General features: G+C 53.0%; 4 protein-coding genes across 4 annotated transcripts; 1 reads left to right on the top strand and 3 right to left on the bottom strand.

Moving 5' to 3' along the window:
* On the bottom strand, nt 1–204 carry G6M90_00g112230 (uncharacterized protein; the record flags this gene model as incomplete). The annotated part of the gene is made up of 1 exon (XM_066131854.1): nt 1–204. One exon carries the CDS (start codon nt 202–204, stop codon nt 1–3), a length of 204 nt encoding a protein of 67 aa, XP_065987954.1.
* Nucleotides 205–1,581: 1,377 nt separating this feature from the next.
* Nucleotides 1,582–3,514, bottom strand: G6M90_00g112220 (uncharacterized protein; the record flags this gene model as incomplete). The annotated part of the gene is made up of 3 exons (XM_014684805.2): nt 1,582–2,533; nt 2,612–3,020; nt 3,085–3,514. The coding sequence occupies 3 exons, from the start codon at nt 3,512–3,514 to the stop codon at nt 1,582–1,584; spliced, it is 1,791 nt and encodes a 596-aa protein (XP_014540291.2).
* Nucleotides 3,515–7,256: 3,742 nt separating this feature from the next.
* G6M90_00g112210 (uncharacterized protein) lies at nt 7,257–9,235 on the bottom strand (the record flags this gene model as incomplete). Its single annotated transcript, XM_014684804.1, has 3 exons — nt 7,257–8,460; nt 8,519–9,086; nt 9,169–9,235. The coding sequence occupies 3 exons, from the start codon at nt 9,233–9,235 to the stop codon at nt 7,257–7,259; spliced, it is 1,839 nt and encodes a 612-aa protein (XP_014540290.1).
* A 3,900-nt stretch (nt 9,236–13,135) lies between these two features.
* Nucleotides 13,136–15,929, top strand: G6M90_00g112200 (uncharacterized protein; the record flags this gene model as incomplete). The annotated part of the gene is made up of 3 exons (XM_014684803.1): nt 13,136–13,339; nt 13,433–13,821; nt 13,883–15,929. 3 exons carry the CDS (start codon nt 13,136–13,138, stop codon nt 15,927–15,929), a joined length of 2,640 nt encoding a protein of 879 aa, XP_014540289.1.
* Between the last annotated feature and the right edge of the window lie 356 nt (nt 15,930–16,285).

Genomic DNA, 16,285 nt, shown 5'->3' with positions numbered 1-16,285 from the left:
TCAGGCCAGCTCCTCAAACCGATACAGCTGCTCGACACACATGCTCACCGCGGCCGCCACGGCATCGTCGCCATCCGCGCCCCTCCTCCGCAGGGCCCGGGCGACGCCGCTCCCGAACCGCCGCAGCGGCAGCCCGTCCACCTCCCTCGTTCTCGCTCGCCGCAGCGGCGACACGCACCTCGACCGCGGGGGAAACGGCGCCATGATCAGGAAAAAGGGACTGATGGCGAGTGTCTTGGCTTGCTGTTCAACAATGGTTGACGGCCGGTGGGAAAAGTGTAGAGCGCCAAGGACGGATTGTGCTCTCTTTTTTGGGAATTTGCCAACGGCTGGTGGCAAGTATCAATCGTGGTGAACGCGGCTCTGATGGTAGGTATTGCTTGGAAAACGCCTTTCAAGAGACCTGGGTCGGTGATGAATCGAACAAAAGCTTGCGGCAGGTGGATGGCTTCTCGAAGACTGGTACGGAGTATACAGCTCATGGTTTCCGTGATAGGCCAATGCGGTCTATATGTCGATTTTGGCCAGCAGCGCGGGGAAGGGCGACGACGCGCGACAGCGTGGCACTGCATGCAGCTTTGCCTGCGCATGCCGACGAGAGGACATCGATGTGGCAGGACGTGTCGCTGGTTATTGGCTCGTCCTCGTGCGTCTTCGCCAAGGGCCGCGGGTGAGTGGTGGCATGGCTGCCAGTGCTGTTTGCTTGCTGCTGTCGCACCTTATGCTGTCAATCGGACTGACGTGGCGACTCGTCCGTGGATGCAACATGCACACCATGATGCGGCTTTTATAAGTCGCTGACGGCTAGTAGATGGCTCGCACCAGACATGGCCGTGAATCAACAACCGAGCAACGTCCAAATCGCCGTTTCATTTCGCTTCCACGTCTGCCTTGCGCCCATTGGTGCCCACGAGCCGCTTCGACCCGTCTGCCTCGCCGTCCCAGTCTTGTTTGAAGACTGGCTCCGTGTAACTGTCCTGCTTTTCAGACTGCCACGGCGCTTTTTGATCCATGCACCATGTTACATCATGCCCGTCCAACAAAAGACAAACATGTGCCATTGTCCCAGTACTGGCCGCATACAAGCAGCCAGCCAGCCTCGGTGAATGCCAGGTACACACCGCAAACATGATGAGGAGACGTGACAGACAGATTCCACGCAACGGCGCTCTTTTCATCGTGTCATCTGGCCTAACTTGGCACTCTGCCCATGGCCGTGTTGACATGCCCAGCCCATTTGACTCGCTACTACAATATGGCTGCAGATAAAAGTCGGTTTCAACCGAAACTTACGCATACTTGTACATGCGGCAGCTGAATACCGAACTGACCAACAGTTGGTTACACATCCAATCGCACAACATGCAGTTTCGCGTGGCGAATAGCAAGAGCAGCATCTGGCCCAGTAAACAACGGCCGGCGAGGGGAAGCGACCATGCCATGGCCATGTCCTCGATGCAAACGCTGATGACGGGATAGCCACGCCCAAATAGAGTCGTGAGGCCATCAGTCAAGACACTGCCCAGGTGCCCAATGGAGATATCTAATTGTGAACGCCTCCCAATAGCCCCATGCGAATACTTACTCCTCAACCTCCGCCTCCCGAACTTGGTTCTCATATCGGTGATCCGGCAAATCCGGCATATTTTCTTTGAATGCAAATCCAAAATCTTCAATGGCCTTTTCGCCTCCAAAAGCGCCGCTCACTGCACCACTGGGTTTGGTTTCCTTGCCCTTTCGCAACCACGCCTGCACTTTCAATGCCGCAGACGCAATTTCAGCGGCAACATGCCAGTTCTCAGTGCCCATGTACGTAAAAGTCGTTACTGTCAATGTCTTGACCATTCTCGCATGGATCGTGGCGTGGCACAGCGGCGCAATCGCAATGTTCATCCATGCGTAGATGCCGCTCAACGATGACCACCTGTCCAGCCCAGCCGCCCATGCAAAGCTCCAAATGCGGATAAATTCCGTTTCACTACACACTTCTCGAGTAGGAATCCGTTCAAAAATAGCCCTAGCCCAGATTAGAGCCGTCAGTCGAACACAAAGATACACCATGTCAGGCGGATCATCACACGACCTGCCCCCAACAGAATCTGCAACAGACAACCTCCTCGTTGACATCGCTGAATCATCAAACTCCTCTCGCTTTCGCTTTTGGCCTGTGGACATGTCAGATGCAAGATCACGACCACCATCAGACTCCAAGACGACTTGATCGGGCAACTGCCCCAGGTAAGCAACCATCGATGCTGCCATTACGTGAACCGTGTTTAGCTGTGCATCATCTGTATCATCCGGTAGCTCGACTACTGCCTGCAGCAGGCGCCGCATGCTGTCCAGAATTTCCGCAGTCTTCACGTGCAGTCGTAACGAAGACGATGGAATGAGAAATGGCGGACAATTGAAGAGGAACGGTGAGTTGAAATTTACTTGCAGTGGCACTCGAAAAGGGTCATCGAATTCGAATCCAGGTTGGCCAAACATGACAGATTGCGTGTCGTGACATAGAGCAATCACAGCATCATTGCTAGGAAATGTGGGTCAGCATTTCTTTTGACTTGCGGTTTTCCATACAATATTCTTGAGGGGGCGTCATGTGACTCACAGCAGTGCAATTTTACTGGTAAAGCCTTCCATGCCGAGGTTCTGACAACCTCCCCGGAGTTGAATCATCTTCTTAAACCCCGTCATGTGAGCGTGCAATTCCTCAGTGCTGCTCCAGTACCACGATGTCAGAATCAGTTGCATGACTGCAAGCATGGCCGAGTCGCTTGTGCACAAAGTCGGAGAGCTAATGTACTCATTAAGCATTTGCGCCGCCGTGGCCCTGTGAATGTGGAGAAGAACTTTTGGCAATCGACCAGTCTCGTGGAGGAAACTCGCCGTGGTGCAAAGAACTATATGCAGAACAAGTCGATCCTGGATCGAATATGGAATCCAGTGCTTCATGAATCGATTCTTCGGCCGTGGACTTCCATCCAGCGAGGCTTTGAATCGACTCAAGAGTTGAAGATCTGTCATGACGTGTCAGCCGGATGTAATGCAAGCCCTTCCTTGTGGTCTGGTGCCAAGACATACGAGTTCGGACAAGTTCCTTGTTCATTTTTGTTGGCGCCATGGGTAGACGCTGCATCTGATCTTCAAAGCTCGAGATGTTCTTGCCGGGTTGATCCGGTGCATGCAATGCCCGGATCAATTGCCTGCCATCAATCTCCCATTCATCCTGGACAATGCGATTTGCAACGCGTAATCGAGTTTGCATAATGTACTGGACCAATTCGATGAGGTTCCGATCTTTCAAAAGACCCGACTTGTCTCGAAACTTCATCATGAAAGGTTTGCCCCCGGACCACGGTTCATCCTCCATAGAGTAAACTGGTTGCTCCCGGTAGATGAGACGGTAACCCTGAGGCAGCGCTTTTGTCTGTATGCCAAAGGCATTGTCATACGCATCTCCCAAGTCCAGTCGACCCTCAACATCGAGAATGGCATCATGGACCGAGTCCATATCAAGGTGGGAATATAAGCCAGAACCGGCCTGTTGGGTGTTTTCTTTAGAGCCTGGAGGACTCGACCAAGTCCTATGTGAGAAGTTCATCGTTAACATTTCCTTGCCCCGTATATATGTCGATATTTACCTGCCGGCCAGCTAGTCTGCAATGAGTGGATGCCATTGAACAGGGGTATCGGAGACCATCTTCATCAGTCATGGATCATGCTGTGCCGGGTGGAGTTGAAATGGTTTCTTTCCGCAATTCCATACCTTTTGACCTTGGCGACGCCATACTCGCAAGTGGGTTGGGGGAAACGGCGGGCACAGTTGGTGCAAGGGTGAGTCAGTGAGCACTATTTTATATACATGGCATTAGCAATCCGCGACTCGTGTTTTGGGCGGCTTTACTATTGACAAAATATGGGCGGATGGCCAAGCGAGCCTGAAGCAGGCATAAAACACAGGCATAAAACACAGGTTGTAAAGGTTGAAACTGTCTGTCAATGGCTGGAAGCAGGAGTTGAAGGCGCTTTGCAAGAGTAATGGTCATGTCGGAAAAGGGATCTGAGATGTAGTTTTGACACCAGAGCTTTGGGCATGCTTAATCAACCATGGAGTATCTCCTATGTATCGTTGAACCCTGTAGTCTATAGCCGCGGCTGACGTCAAGATCAGACCCGAGCCGCTGAACAGCCGGAGGCCCTGTCAGAACGTATTGAAATGCTCAAACCAGGGATGGAATCATGTGCCAAACCCATGTGTGCATCAGGCTTTGAAGCGGCGGATCGCCCTCACATAAGCGGTGACCCAACACAGTCAAAATCGGCGGCTTCATCACTTGTCAACAAATCACACTGACCTTTTGTTTCCTCCGCCGACACTCTTTGCATGCTGAAGGGTATCTCGTCTTAAATACCAAGCCACGCTCCTGCGTCCCCAAGACGGGCTGAGCTTCACCTTCCGTCGGAGGCGAACGAGATGGCGTGTGTGGGTGCGGCTGAGCCCCGTGCAGCTGCAAGCTTTCGGAGGCCATGCTCTCTATCCACCTTGGGTGTAGTGAACGGTTACCATAGACTCGGAACGCGCCAAGGCGCTGTGACCTGAAAGTGACGGCCAGAAGCCCCAGTTGCAAGCGTTTCCGAAGCCCTGGCTGAGGGTCGGTCGATGCTATATGAGTCGTCCTGCCACGCGACCGGCTGAACGGAGAACCACTGCCCAGCTAAAGCACGTAGATAGGGCTGATGGGGGTGGATACAACTAGGCTACGCGCTGTCGGGTAATCGTAGATTCTCGGAGGCGGCGTGTGTGAAAGCAGGAGGACTGGATTCGTCTTTATTTCTGCGCGAAAAGATGCCTCTGTGCAAGATGCGGAGAGGGGCAAGGGAAAATACCAGCAAGACAAACAGCTGGTGGAGACTTTTTAAGAGACTCGAGGATCGGGCAGGCCAAGCACAAGCAACGCCAAAGGGGCGAGCCAAAGGGGTAGCGAATGGGCCACTGGGAGGCGAGAATGAGATGACCAAGTTCTTGACTGGTGCTCAGGCTCTCTACCAAGAGACGGAGTACTAGTACTACTCGTGTTCAGTTGAGGCTCTGGGCAAATGGTTCTGACAGGCGGGAGCCAAGTGGTCCGTTTCGTGGCCAGCAAGCCGGTTGACTGGGCATCTGCGCACTTTGCTGCAAGGTCAAGCCAAGGGACGAATGAGAAGCGGGACAAGCAGTCGAGGGCGAGAACGAGCCGACGAGCGAACGAGCGAGCGTGAATGAGTCGGCGGTAAGATGGGACGGATGGATCGAGTCGGGAAGTGGACCAGTAGAGCAGTTGGCCTTGGTCTTGGTTCGGGTGGTAGCTGACCCTTGATCGGAGGCTGGAACCTTGGAAGGCGTCTAAATTAGAATGCACGGGGTAGTTACGGAGAACAGAGAGCGGGATGTACAGAAGACGAGGCGACAAGTTCGAACTTTGGGAGGTGATGTGGACGACACGTGCTTCGTACAATCCTACAACATGCATAAAGGAAGGAAGGAGCGCACAAACCATTCAGGATGCTCCTGCCTTCCGTGCATGCTCCCAGGCTTATGTGCTCTTTCCCCCTCCTTGATGACGTTGAGGATTCTGATTTCTGTTCCCATTCCGTTACAAGCAGGAGACCAACGACCAAGACAAAAACAACCGCACAGCGCAACACAGAACCCACATACACCCGCGCCAGGGTGGTGTCATGCAACCAGACCTTTGTGCCGCCAGGGCTTGAATCCTATGGCATCTTCTGTATCTGGTAAGGTGCCAGATGGGGTACCGCCCGCAAGCGTCTTCTGCGGGGATCAGTCACTGGCAGCACTGTCTCTTTACCGCAACAGATGCTGCAATCACGACAAAACAAAAAAAAATACAAGACGAAAAGAGCCGACAGGTTCAAAAACTTATAAATGGATTTCCCGTCTAATTCCTACAGCACAGGCTCCGTGGACAATTAAGCATAAAGTCATCAATAATACCAGCTTTAAATACTCGAAATCTGCCACGTTGCTACCTACCCGGGACCATTGCGCGCTTTTCATCACCGTTCGATATTGCAGTTTAAAACCTAGAGTCGTCCAACGTGTATCGACTGGGTTCGTCAATAAATTATATCTCAGATTGTCCTTTTGAAACTGAACATCTGCTGACAAGGAATTGGCTCAAGAAATATCTTCTCCTGCATTGCGACCTCGACAATCGACGCTTCCCAGTTCCCCTTGCTGTGCGTTGTACCCAGAGAGTGCATGGGAAGATGACAAGTCAAGTAGTATCTAGAACTAAGTAAAACATCCTTGCTAAGAAACTAACGCATTCTCTCTGGCTGGTCTTATCATGCAGTCCCCGCTCAACATTCCCAAGGTACCTACTTATGTAGGTACTTTTGGGATATGCTGCAGTACATCGGTGGCGGTGCCACCTTCAGAACCGAGACGAAGAAGGAACTTTGCAGCGTGGTTAATTACGGCTTCTAGTCTTGTTAAACTTTGAGTGCTATTCTCGCCGTGATTTGCAGTGAGCGGTCATCGTATTTTCCGCAAGGCTATTGGATACGGGTAGCCTCGAATCGCTGAAGCTGGTACTCGACCCCGGCGCATGTGTCTACAGTCAGAATCATTACATCGCCTTGGATCTCAAAGGCAGTGCCATACGCCTTAGCTTGGTAGGTTTGGAGGAGCCTAGAACACTTGGGAACGATGTTACTTTATGTGGGTTGGTTGCCAAATGTAAGCACACTGATGCAAGCCATCAGCTGCATTGCTGTTGGCTCTACATGGGGGCCATTTATGCAACGTATCAATTATCCAGCAATCGAAAGTTTCAATCGTATCTTAACCGCCTAATTTACATATGACCCATCAAAATGCAGCAAATGATTGTGTTGTCCAATTATATCTCCACGCCAAAGGGCCTAGATTCGCACATATCCCAGCTCTATCTGCCCAAAATAAAGGTAATACCTCGGCTCAGCCTGCGCATACCCAATGCGTATATACAGGGAAACATGATTATAATGTATGCTCTTTAAAGAACCAAACGACTTGTGGTATCGGCGGAAACAAGATCAAAGACGAGCCGCACGAAAACAGACACGTAAATCCTAGCAACCAGTCCAGTAGTTTTGCACCAAACGCCGATGCGAAAGCATAGAATTGCGCGACAGCAGCGACGGAGACAATCATGGCTTTTCTCGTTTGCACTCATTTTTGCCTCAAGGCTGTATCCCCTTCGAATTGACTAGTGCGCTCGATATTCGGGTTTTCGAGCCATGTTTACAGGAGGCGGTGGTTCATCGTCGTCCACGGGATATGGCGGGATAGATGCGGATGATACCCGAGTGGTCGGCGGCTGTGGCTGACGATGGCGGCCATTGCTATCTGGCAGGGGTGTCTTGGGTGGCAGGGGAGGCGGCTCAATCCGAGTTGGTGGTACTGCGAATTGCTGCGGTGAAGGTCGGGCATGCTCGTCTGGACTCATAATGGCGATTTTGTCCGAGTGTGCGGCGTTTTGATATTGATTCGGGGATGGCGATGATACCACGAGGCGATCGGGATCATCTGGAATAGGCGATGCTTGCCCTGGTCGAGAGCTCCCCGTGCCCGGACGGACTCGATCGTGTGAACTGCGCGGAGATGCTAGCTGATTTGAGCCAATGTGTAGACTGTCGGGACTGGAGTCGAAAGATGACCGGCTTGGAGGGCTGAGAGGAGCAACCGGTTCGTCTCCAGGCAACTCTACGGCAAGCGGCATTTCGAAGTTGGTTGCCGACGTAGACTTGACCAGTTCTGGAATGCCTTGCTGAGCTCGCTCCCACCTGATCTTGGCCTTGAGAATCTTGGCTAGCTTGCTTGTAATGCCGTGAATCATCTTCTGTTCCGCTTCGCGAGCCATGTATCGGCGTGTGCTAGTGCTGATATCTCCCAGCCTGTGCCATTCATTCATGCCGAATTCGCCGACACCAACTTCAACGTTGAGACGATAGTAATTCTCGACATTGACACCCCGCTTCGTAAGGTGTTCCCGTACCATGTATTCATGAATCTTTTCGCATCCTTCGATTTTTGATATGAGTCGTCTTCGAGCTTCTGCAAACTCCCCGAGGAACCCTTCGTACCACACATGTTGATTCGAGTCACTCGACTTCGGCCGCCGTCCGGTTCCAACACTGACAAAGACTCCAATCTCACGGCCTGGCCACTCGTTGATCACTGCTTCATCCAATGCGTCGGGCGCCGGGTTGAAGGTCCCCACGCCGTCATCGTGGAAAATAGATTGTCCAATACGTATGGGCTTGAATGCCAGGCCGATGGCGCTGGTCGCGCGCCCTGCTTGCCAAATCTTGCAATCAAATTCGGGCGGTGGCTCGCGTCGTGAATCGTATGAGCGCAACATGGCTGCTGGTGCGTTGCGCGGAGATCCTTGGTAGATGGCAGTTACGGCTCTAAGCCAAGTTAGTTGGACAAGTTGACCAGATAAACAGTCTTAATTCAACAACTCACGTTTTGGTCCGTGTTTCACGCGCATCATATAGTCTTGCATGTGGGTTGCCGTATCTTGAGTTGAAGGCAGGTCGCGATGCCATTTGGGCCGATGGACTGCGAGCACTGAAGCTGACGGTACTAGCATTGCTGGGATTGCGCCGAGGTGAAGCGCTGGAGTATTGCGCAGCGTTAAGTGGACTGACAAGGTCATGTGCTTCCTGGCCGTCATTTCCTTCTTTCTCGTAGATGGTGTGTTCTTGCACGGCCTGCTGTATCGCTTCCTCAAGCTTGCTGGCTTTGAACAGCGTCGATCGATAGGGGATGCCAGCAAAAGTCTTGTCTGTCTCAAAGACGACTCTTGTCATCCGTACATATAATTCTTTGCATGTTTCCAGATCTAGGCGCAGTCGACCAAGCATCAGGGCGATCAGCCCGCCAGTTCCGGTGCCGACGATGAGGTCGAAATGGTCGGAGGGCTTCGGGATTTCATGACGTCGGGGGGCTCGGCCTTCAACTTCGACAAACGTTCTGTGCATGAGCTCTTGTACAATGATGAGCATAGAGTATCCGCGCACGCCTCCTCCGTCTGCAGAATAATTAGTATAGTGTTTTTCTGATTTTCTTGAAAAAGAGGGATACGCCGAAGTCTAAGTAGAATAAAAACCCACCTAGAGAGAGTACGCGCAACGGCGGGCCCTTGGTGGTGTCCTTGCGACGGACGCCGTAAGCATCCATGGCGGGACTATGAGGCTCAGATCAGGAGTTCTTCGAAAGTTGAGCAATGGAAAAGGGTCTGGGCGGTATCGCGAATCTGGGCCTTTAGGCTGCACAGAGTGACTCTGATGTGCGGATGGCGGGGTGTGGTTGTCGGCTGTGCCTGGCCGTTGGAAGTAAAGTTGAACGTGCTAGAGGGCAGAGAGCAAGACAAAGTTAATCGGGGGCGCAAAGATGCCGCCACATTTGCTGCAAAGGTGTCGTGACGCAACGCAGTCAGAGAGGCAGAGCAGAGATTCCCGCTTGGCGGCAAAAGGCAGAGGCGGGGTGGGCTCAGATGCTCCTCTCAGCGGGGCAAGTTCTGCAGCGCCACTCGGCCCAAACTGACCTAGAACAAGGACGGACCTGCCCGTTGTTAGTGGCCCCTGTCGCCGAACTTGGAACTTGGTCGTGCAACTTGTGACGCAGCCTTGTCGCTAGAATAGAATGGTCTAGCAAAGGCTTTGGTCAATATCTCGACGATGCTGCGGGAAGGTTGTGAGATGGAAATGGGCAGGGGCGGAGAACCGTCAGCGTACGGAGTAGAGGTTCAAGATTCTTGGGCAGGGGCGGAACCTTGTCATAGGCAAGAGCTATCCGGCAACCCCGGCGCGTGACGCAGCATACGAGGCTTGGCCTGAGGCTGTCATGCCGGCCCTAGAGAGTATCCGAAGTGTTCGATGAATCACTCACGAGAGTAGCAGCGACAGACCATGCAAGCTATTATCACATGGCGCGACCTGCAACCAGAGAGGCTGTGCCTTGCTATCGAACGGGGACGAAGCCAGGTCTTCATCTCGGGGCGACTGGTTTGCAACATACCCTGTCAAGATGCAAAGCCGTTGACTCCGAGCGGCGAGGCCACCAGTAGATGGGGAAATCGCCCAGGCACCGCGCTAGTTTGTTAGAGCAGTTTGAAAATCAGGAAATCAGGAACACCAAGTAAGGTACCAGTGGAGTCCTTTGGTTCGTGTTTTTGGATCCCAACAGGATGATGTACTCTGTACGAATGCGCTCTTGTACAATGTACAGTAAGCATCACAAGAGCCTATCACAGGGCCCAGTTGGCATGAGCCAATCCCTGTAGCTGCCCAATGGCTCGTGGGGACTCTTCTGCCATACAATTTTCTTAAGTAAGCGAGTCTCCACGAGCCATTGGGCAGGTAAAGAGGTATATACTTTGTTTCAACTCTTGGCAGTTCTTGATGCAACACTTCGGATGTTCCCTCAACCACACGCATGGCTGTTCGCAGTCTGGTGACCATGTCGGCGGTTTTGGATCTTGGCTTGGCTGCCAGGATTATGCTACAAGCTGTCATCCCAAGGCCGTGACGATACCCATGGTTGATTGGCTGTTGTCAAAAAATTCTTCTTGTTGCCTGTTTTCATCTGACAACTTTCAGTGGTTCGAACAGTCTCCGCTTGCACATGGTTGGCCTGGGTCATGGTTGTTGTGGCTGTGCCTCGCCGCAGGGTGGTGATGGTGTTGAATGCATTCCCCAAGGATATCCCAGCGGATACAGAACCTATTCAACTGGCCGTGTCAAGCAAGCCACAAAACTAGTCTGCTGGATGCTTCCATTAGCCCAAAGAGGTTTATAATCGACCTGTTTTCCTCCATCTTATCCCTGTCCTGGTGCCTGTCCAGATCGACATTTCAAAACATTTGCTCATGTTTCGCCTGGACAGTACATACGTAGATCGAGCCCATGAACAATGTCAATCTATTTCATTATGCTGCGGCACAAGGCGTCTAGGTGGCTTTACCATATCACCGTCTATCTACGGAGTACCTGGGCATCGTGGCCCTCACACAGGCTCACCGCCTCGGGCTCTGAGGTTCCTGCGCCGTTTTGCTGTTGGGGTTGTGGCAACCTTGGTTCAATGAGGCTGCCGTTGGGCACCAGGATGATCAGAAAACGGGTGTTCGATCGACCGCGAAGTGCCGAACCTGGAAAGATGTAGTAGTACTCCATGCCGAGTACACCGGTCAAAAGTGCATAGGAGAGGTGATTTGCGTTGCAAGCCGACAAATGCATGGCGTTCAAGCAGCTGGTCGATGCTTTCTGCACCCATTCCGTTGTCTCGGCTGGCCGCTCTCAAGAGGCTATTGATGCCAGCGACCCAACCAAATAACAACAATCTTTGGGTGAATTGGGCATCCTGGTTGTGCCAGATCTGCGGGTATGCTGTGGACACGGTGTATGGCCCCGAAGCAATACTATACGCAATTGGTTGCCTTGACGGCTAGGATGCGCCAACCCTGGGGCTTCTGGATGTTGCTCGGTGAGACGGAGCATAGCGTCTTTATTACTCGCCGCACGGCTTGGTACGGAGTACGTTGGCCTTGAACTGCAACTGCATGATGGAGTAATAGGACGGCAATGTTGGCTGAGACGAGGCAAGGCATGCAATGCCTGGTGGTCGGCTGCGGATCTTGTCGTTGGCCAAGTTGGGCTGAGCTGAGCTGGAGAGTTCAGTACGGAGTAGGTGATATTGGTACTAACCTTGCAGGCCTGGACGAGCGGGAGCACCAATGGCGCAAGACGTCAGATGCAGAGCTAGATTGGATGCCAAGTTTGGATTCCACGATGCTTGGGGAACATGTTGCTCAACGGTTGATCGGTCTGTCAGCTTCGAACACGAGCGCTGCAACGTCAAGATATGTAGTATACCAGGGAGTGGCGCATGGAAACCAGTCGACGGTGAAGGCAGCACTCGCTCAGCCGTCCGGTCTGGTATTTCCAAGTTTCACTGGTTTACGCATTCCACCATCCGGGTGAAGATGGCCCAAGGTCAAATGGGTGTAGAATCTTGCATGTCTGGCTAGACCCCACAATCCCACGGCTGCGTTCAACATTGAAAGCTTGGCTTGCCCGGCTGGACCACTCAACAGCCTCGGCTATGGGCCAATGGCAGCGCATGGCCCCCACACTAGAGACACCTTTACATCGACGAGAGAAGATTCAGCACGTTTAGCACCTGGTGGCCGCTGCTGCTCCAGCGGCGCCTCTCAACGTTGAACATTGATGCTTCTGCGTCTGGCTCTGCGCCTGCGTCTGCTTCGCGCAGCTGCTCTGGGCTCTTATTGACGGGGGTCGTTGGTTGATGCATGTGTTCTTCGTTTGCCTTGCCGGTCTGTCCTCGGGATCTGCGCCCTGTTTTCGGCTTCAAGCTGGGTGACGACGAGGTCCGGTGGACCAGGCCGATTATGTATTTGCAAGCAAGCAATCAAGCAATCAATCAACGAAGCAAGCAGGCCTCGCGTGTCCACGACGGCCACGCCAGCTCTCCACGCAGCCTCCAAGCCCTCTCTCTTGTTCGAACCCACTCCTTCAGCCAGCTCACGCCCTTCTGCTGCCATTGATTCTTTGCTCCATTTTCTGCTCGCCTCCTCAGCTCAGCTCATGCGGAAATGCCCTTGGCCGTTTTGGTGGCAGCCTCGCCCACAGCCTGTCGACTTTTGCCCTCATCTGCAGCCTTGGAAACCCACTCCCTCTCCGCTCCTTCTTTTCCCTCGCTGGCCAATTCTCCCGGCGCAGGCTTTGAGGCCAATCAATGGAACTGCTGGCAGCCTTCTTGTTCTCTCTCTGGTCTGCTGCTGAGCTGCCTGGCCTTGTGCCGTCAATCTTTTCGTGTCAAGTCTAATCAGGCCGGTTCCGCCTTGTGCTGGCCTGGAAAGTTTGCAGTGCCACCGTGACCCATTTCATCCGCCTCTTCATCGCATTGCACCGGCACCAACCAACCCGCTCCACCTCGTTTGGTCCCCGATACGACGACTCTCTCGTACTCTTTTTATTTCCCTCTCTTGCTTTGTTTTCTCTTTGTCGCCAATTGCGCTTCGCCAATTCTACTGCCGCCGTCTCCGCGGCTCACCTGTCCATGGAGCCAACTACAAAAAAGAGGAAGTTGGCTCCAAAAGTCAATGCTTCGCCGGCCGCCAATCCTCCGCCTGCTGTGCCCAGTACCGCCTCTGCTTCTTCTACAGCTACAGCTACAGCTACAGCTACAGCTGCGGCCACGGCCACGACTGCCGCCGTTGCTGCCGCCGTTGCTGCCACTGCCCAGTACACCCACGAACCATCGGTGAGCTGTGAAACACCTCCGCCATTCTGGAATACTGCCCAGTCTTCCTTCTTCAGCATGCTTGCGGCACAACCCAGCTAACACGATGCCCAGCTGTCACAGAGTCAGCATTATACAGCCCATGATGTGCCGCTTTCCGAACGACAGGACTTTGAGTCCTTTGCCCGACACCTCCAGGATGCTGCCATGTTGATTCAGCGCCAAACCGAAAAACCGCCGTACGGAGATGTCTCTGTTTTGCTCTTGAGCTGGGAGGAGGATCATTCTGTGGATGACGACGTTGTCGCCTTCGAGCAAGTATTGCAAAATAAATACAACTACGCCACTCAACGCTGGCAAATCCCCACTGTACCAAACCCGAGTATCAAACTTGGTGTGCAAATGGCATCATTTCTTGAGAATGCCCGGCCGAACCACCTGTTGATAATATACTATGCGGGGCATGGCTATGTTGGTGTCGATGGCCATTTGTACTGGGCTTGGTAAGTCTCGTTGAGCTGGCTATGGCGTACCCGTGGCAATGTCTGACTATTTGATGTACAGCAATGGCCGTGACGATGCTGCTAAGCTCAAGTGGGACGGAGTCAGATGCTTATTCGAAGATGCACAGTCTGATATTCTTCTGCTACTGGACTCTTGCGCGACAGCTGATCCTCCGACCGCAGGCAGTCATGGCATAAAACAGGGCATCGCCGCATTCACTCCTGAACACGGCTCAAGAGAACAGGGAAGCCACTCCTTTACAGCTAATCTAATTGAAGCTTTGCAAAAATTGCACAGTGGACGACCCTTTGGCGTCAATCGGCTCTACGAGGAAGTAGTGGCACAGAGGCAGCTCCAAAATGCACAAGCTACTAGGCCTCCGAACCACACACCGGGCGCGCCTATGCAAGGCCAATTGCCGCTGTTATTTACGTTGACACCTGGCCAAAGTCAGCATCTCATCATGGCGCCTCTGGCGTCGCGGCACGCTAGGCCAACTCAAAACGGCGGTGAAGCATCTGACGGCCAGGCCCCTCGAGCACGCGAGGATCACCTTATTGATCCGGAGTCTGTGGCAGACATCCGATTTGACGAAGCTCGCATACTGGTTTGTACGACATTTGTTGGCGATGCAAGTACCGATATGTCATATTTCAATCAGTGGCTCCAAAATACGCCACCACTTGGGTCCAAGATTTCGGTAGAGGGAATGTTTCTAGGCCCACCAACGATGCTGCTCATTTCCATGCCCCATTCAATATGGAGTGTTGTGCAGCACGACAAAGTGTGTTGCTTCCTCGGATACGTGAGCTCCCACAATATGCTTCATCTGTATGAAAGGCTGGTTGGGCCCGCCGGCGTTCGGCCATCTGCAAAGGAGGTTGAGGACGGCAGAATATTGTTGGAGGCGAGAGAACTGGCGGCTGGCACACCTGCGAGGGTAGCACACCGGGACGCTGAACGCCACGACCACCTTTACCTCTCCTCTGCCACTCGGGATCACCCCGAATCGCTGCCGCAGAGCAGCTCCTCGCAGGCAGCTTTTGGTCTCGGGACTCAAAAGCCCAAGGACGATGTGGAAGACTCCGCGGAAATGCAGGAAGCAGCAGAGCAACTCAAGGCGCTGAGTCATGTCCGCCATCGAAGCGACGAGGCGCTCCCAGTGGCGGAAAGAGCCCGAACCAACTTGCCTAGCGGGTTGTCCAACGAGGCGCCTCGATTGCCTCAAGGCACAAGCGACGTCGCGGTTGATGATTCGGCAATGTTGATGGATATTAAGATGACACCTAATTCAAAATCCAAGGGTCCTCGGCGATCCGTCTTTAAGCAAGAGTATCGATGCAATCACTGTAGTCATGCCCCATTTAAAGACTCGTCGTCTCTTCGCAAGCATGTTGCCGCTGCACACACGAGACCGTTTCCTTGCGCATTTTCCTTTGCCGGTTGTACCAGTACCTTTGGGTCCAAGAACGAGTGGAAGCGGCACATTGCCTCCCAGCATCTCTGCTTACAGTATTATCGCTGTTCTGCTTGCCCGCAGACGGCGGCAGAAGGCAAGGGCAACGAGTTCAACAGAAAAGACTTGTTTACGCAACATTTGCGGCGAATGCACGCCCCCTTCCAGATCAAGCGAGCGATATCACAAGGAGACGGGCAGTTACAGTCAGACTGGGATGCACAGGTCAAGGAGATGCAACAATCATGCTTAGTCACACGGCGCCAACCTCCGCAACGAGCAGCATGTCCAAAACCAGACTGCCGAAAGGAGTTTGACGGAGCGAATGCATGGGATGAATGGACAGAGCACGTAGGACGCCACATGGAAAAGGGAGAAGGACCGGTTCTTGGAGCGGATGGGCTACTGGCGCAGTGGGCCTTGGACGAAGGCATTATCGAACCCAAGGGCAAGGGCGATGGGGAGTACCAATTATGCACCACCAACGGACTGGTCGGGTCATCGCAAAGCAGTTCGGGGCCAGTGGCAGATCGTAAGGACTCGGTGATGATGTCGTTTACCACGGATTCATCGCAGCTGGAGGACACATTGATGGCGGATTCGAAGCCGGGTGGTGGCGAGGTCGATACCAGCCAGGCTGCCGTGGCGTAGGGTATGCTCGGCTTGGTGTGACGGATATTCGAAAGCGCCGACGACAAAGAAAAAAAAAATCCATGTCGAAAACGGGATAACGATGTTACGAAGCCACGACTCATTTATTACTTTTATACAACATGACATGTATGGGGGTTGGGGAAAACAAAATATTCACTTGTTGCTGTTTGGGCTGGTGATTTGCTGCGTTGGAGCCTTGTTTTGATCGTGGGCGTCAAGCAAAAAGTCGACGGGGGTGGGGAGGCGTTTATTTTGTTGTTTTGCATTTTTACGACGACTTGTAGCGCATTTTTTATTTTGAGCAAGAAGGCCAGGCAGGAATATGCAAGAGTCGTGGACGGTATGGCTGGTGT

This window comes from Metarhizium brunneum, chromosome 7 (genome assembly GCF_013426205.1).
Source record: "Metarhizium brunneum chromosome 7, complete sequence".
Classification (NCBI taxonomy): domain Eukaryota; kingdom Fungi; phylum Ascomycota; class Sordariomycetes; order Hypocreales; family Clavicipitaceae; genus Metarhizium; species Metarhizium brunneum.
This window is presented reverse-complemented; position numbering and strand designations above follow the sequence as displayed.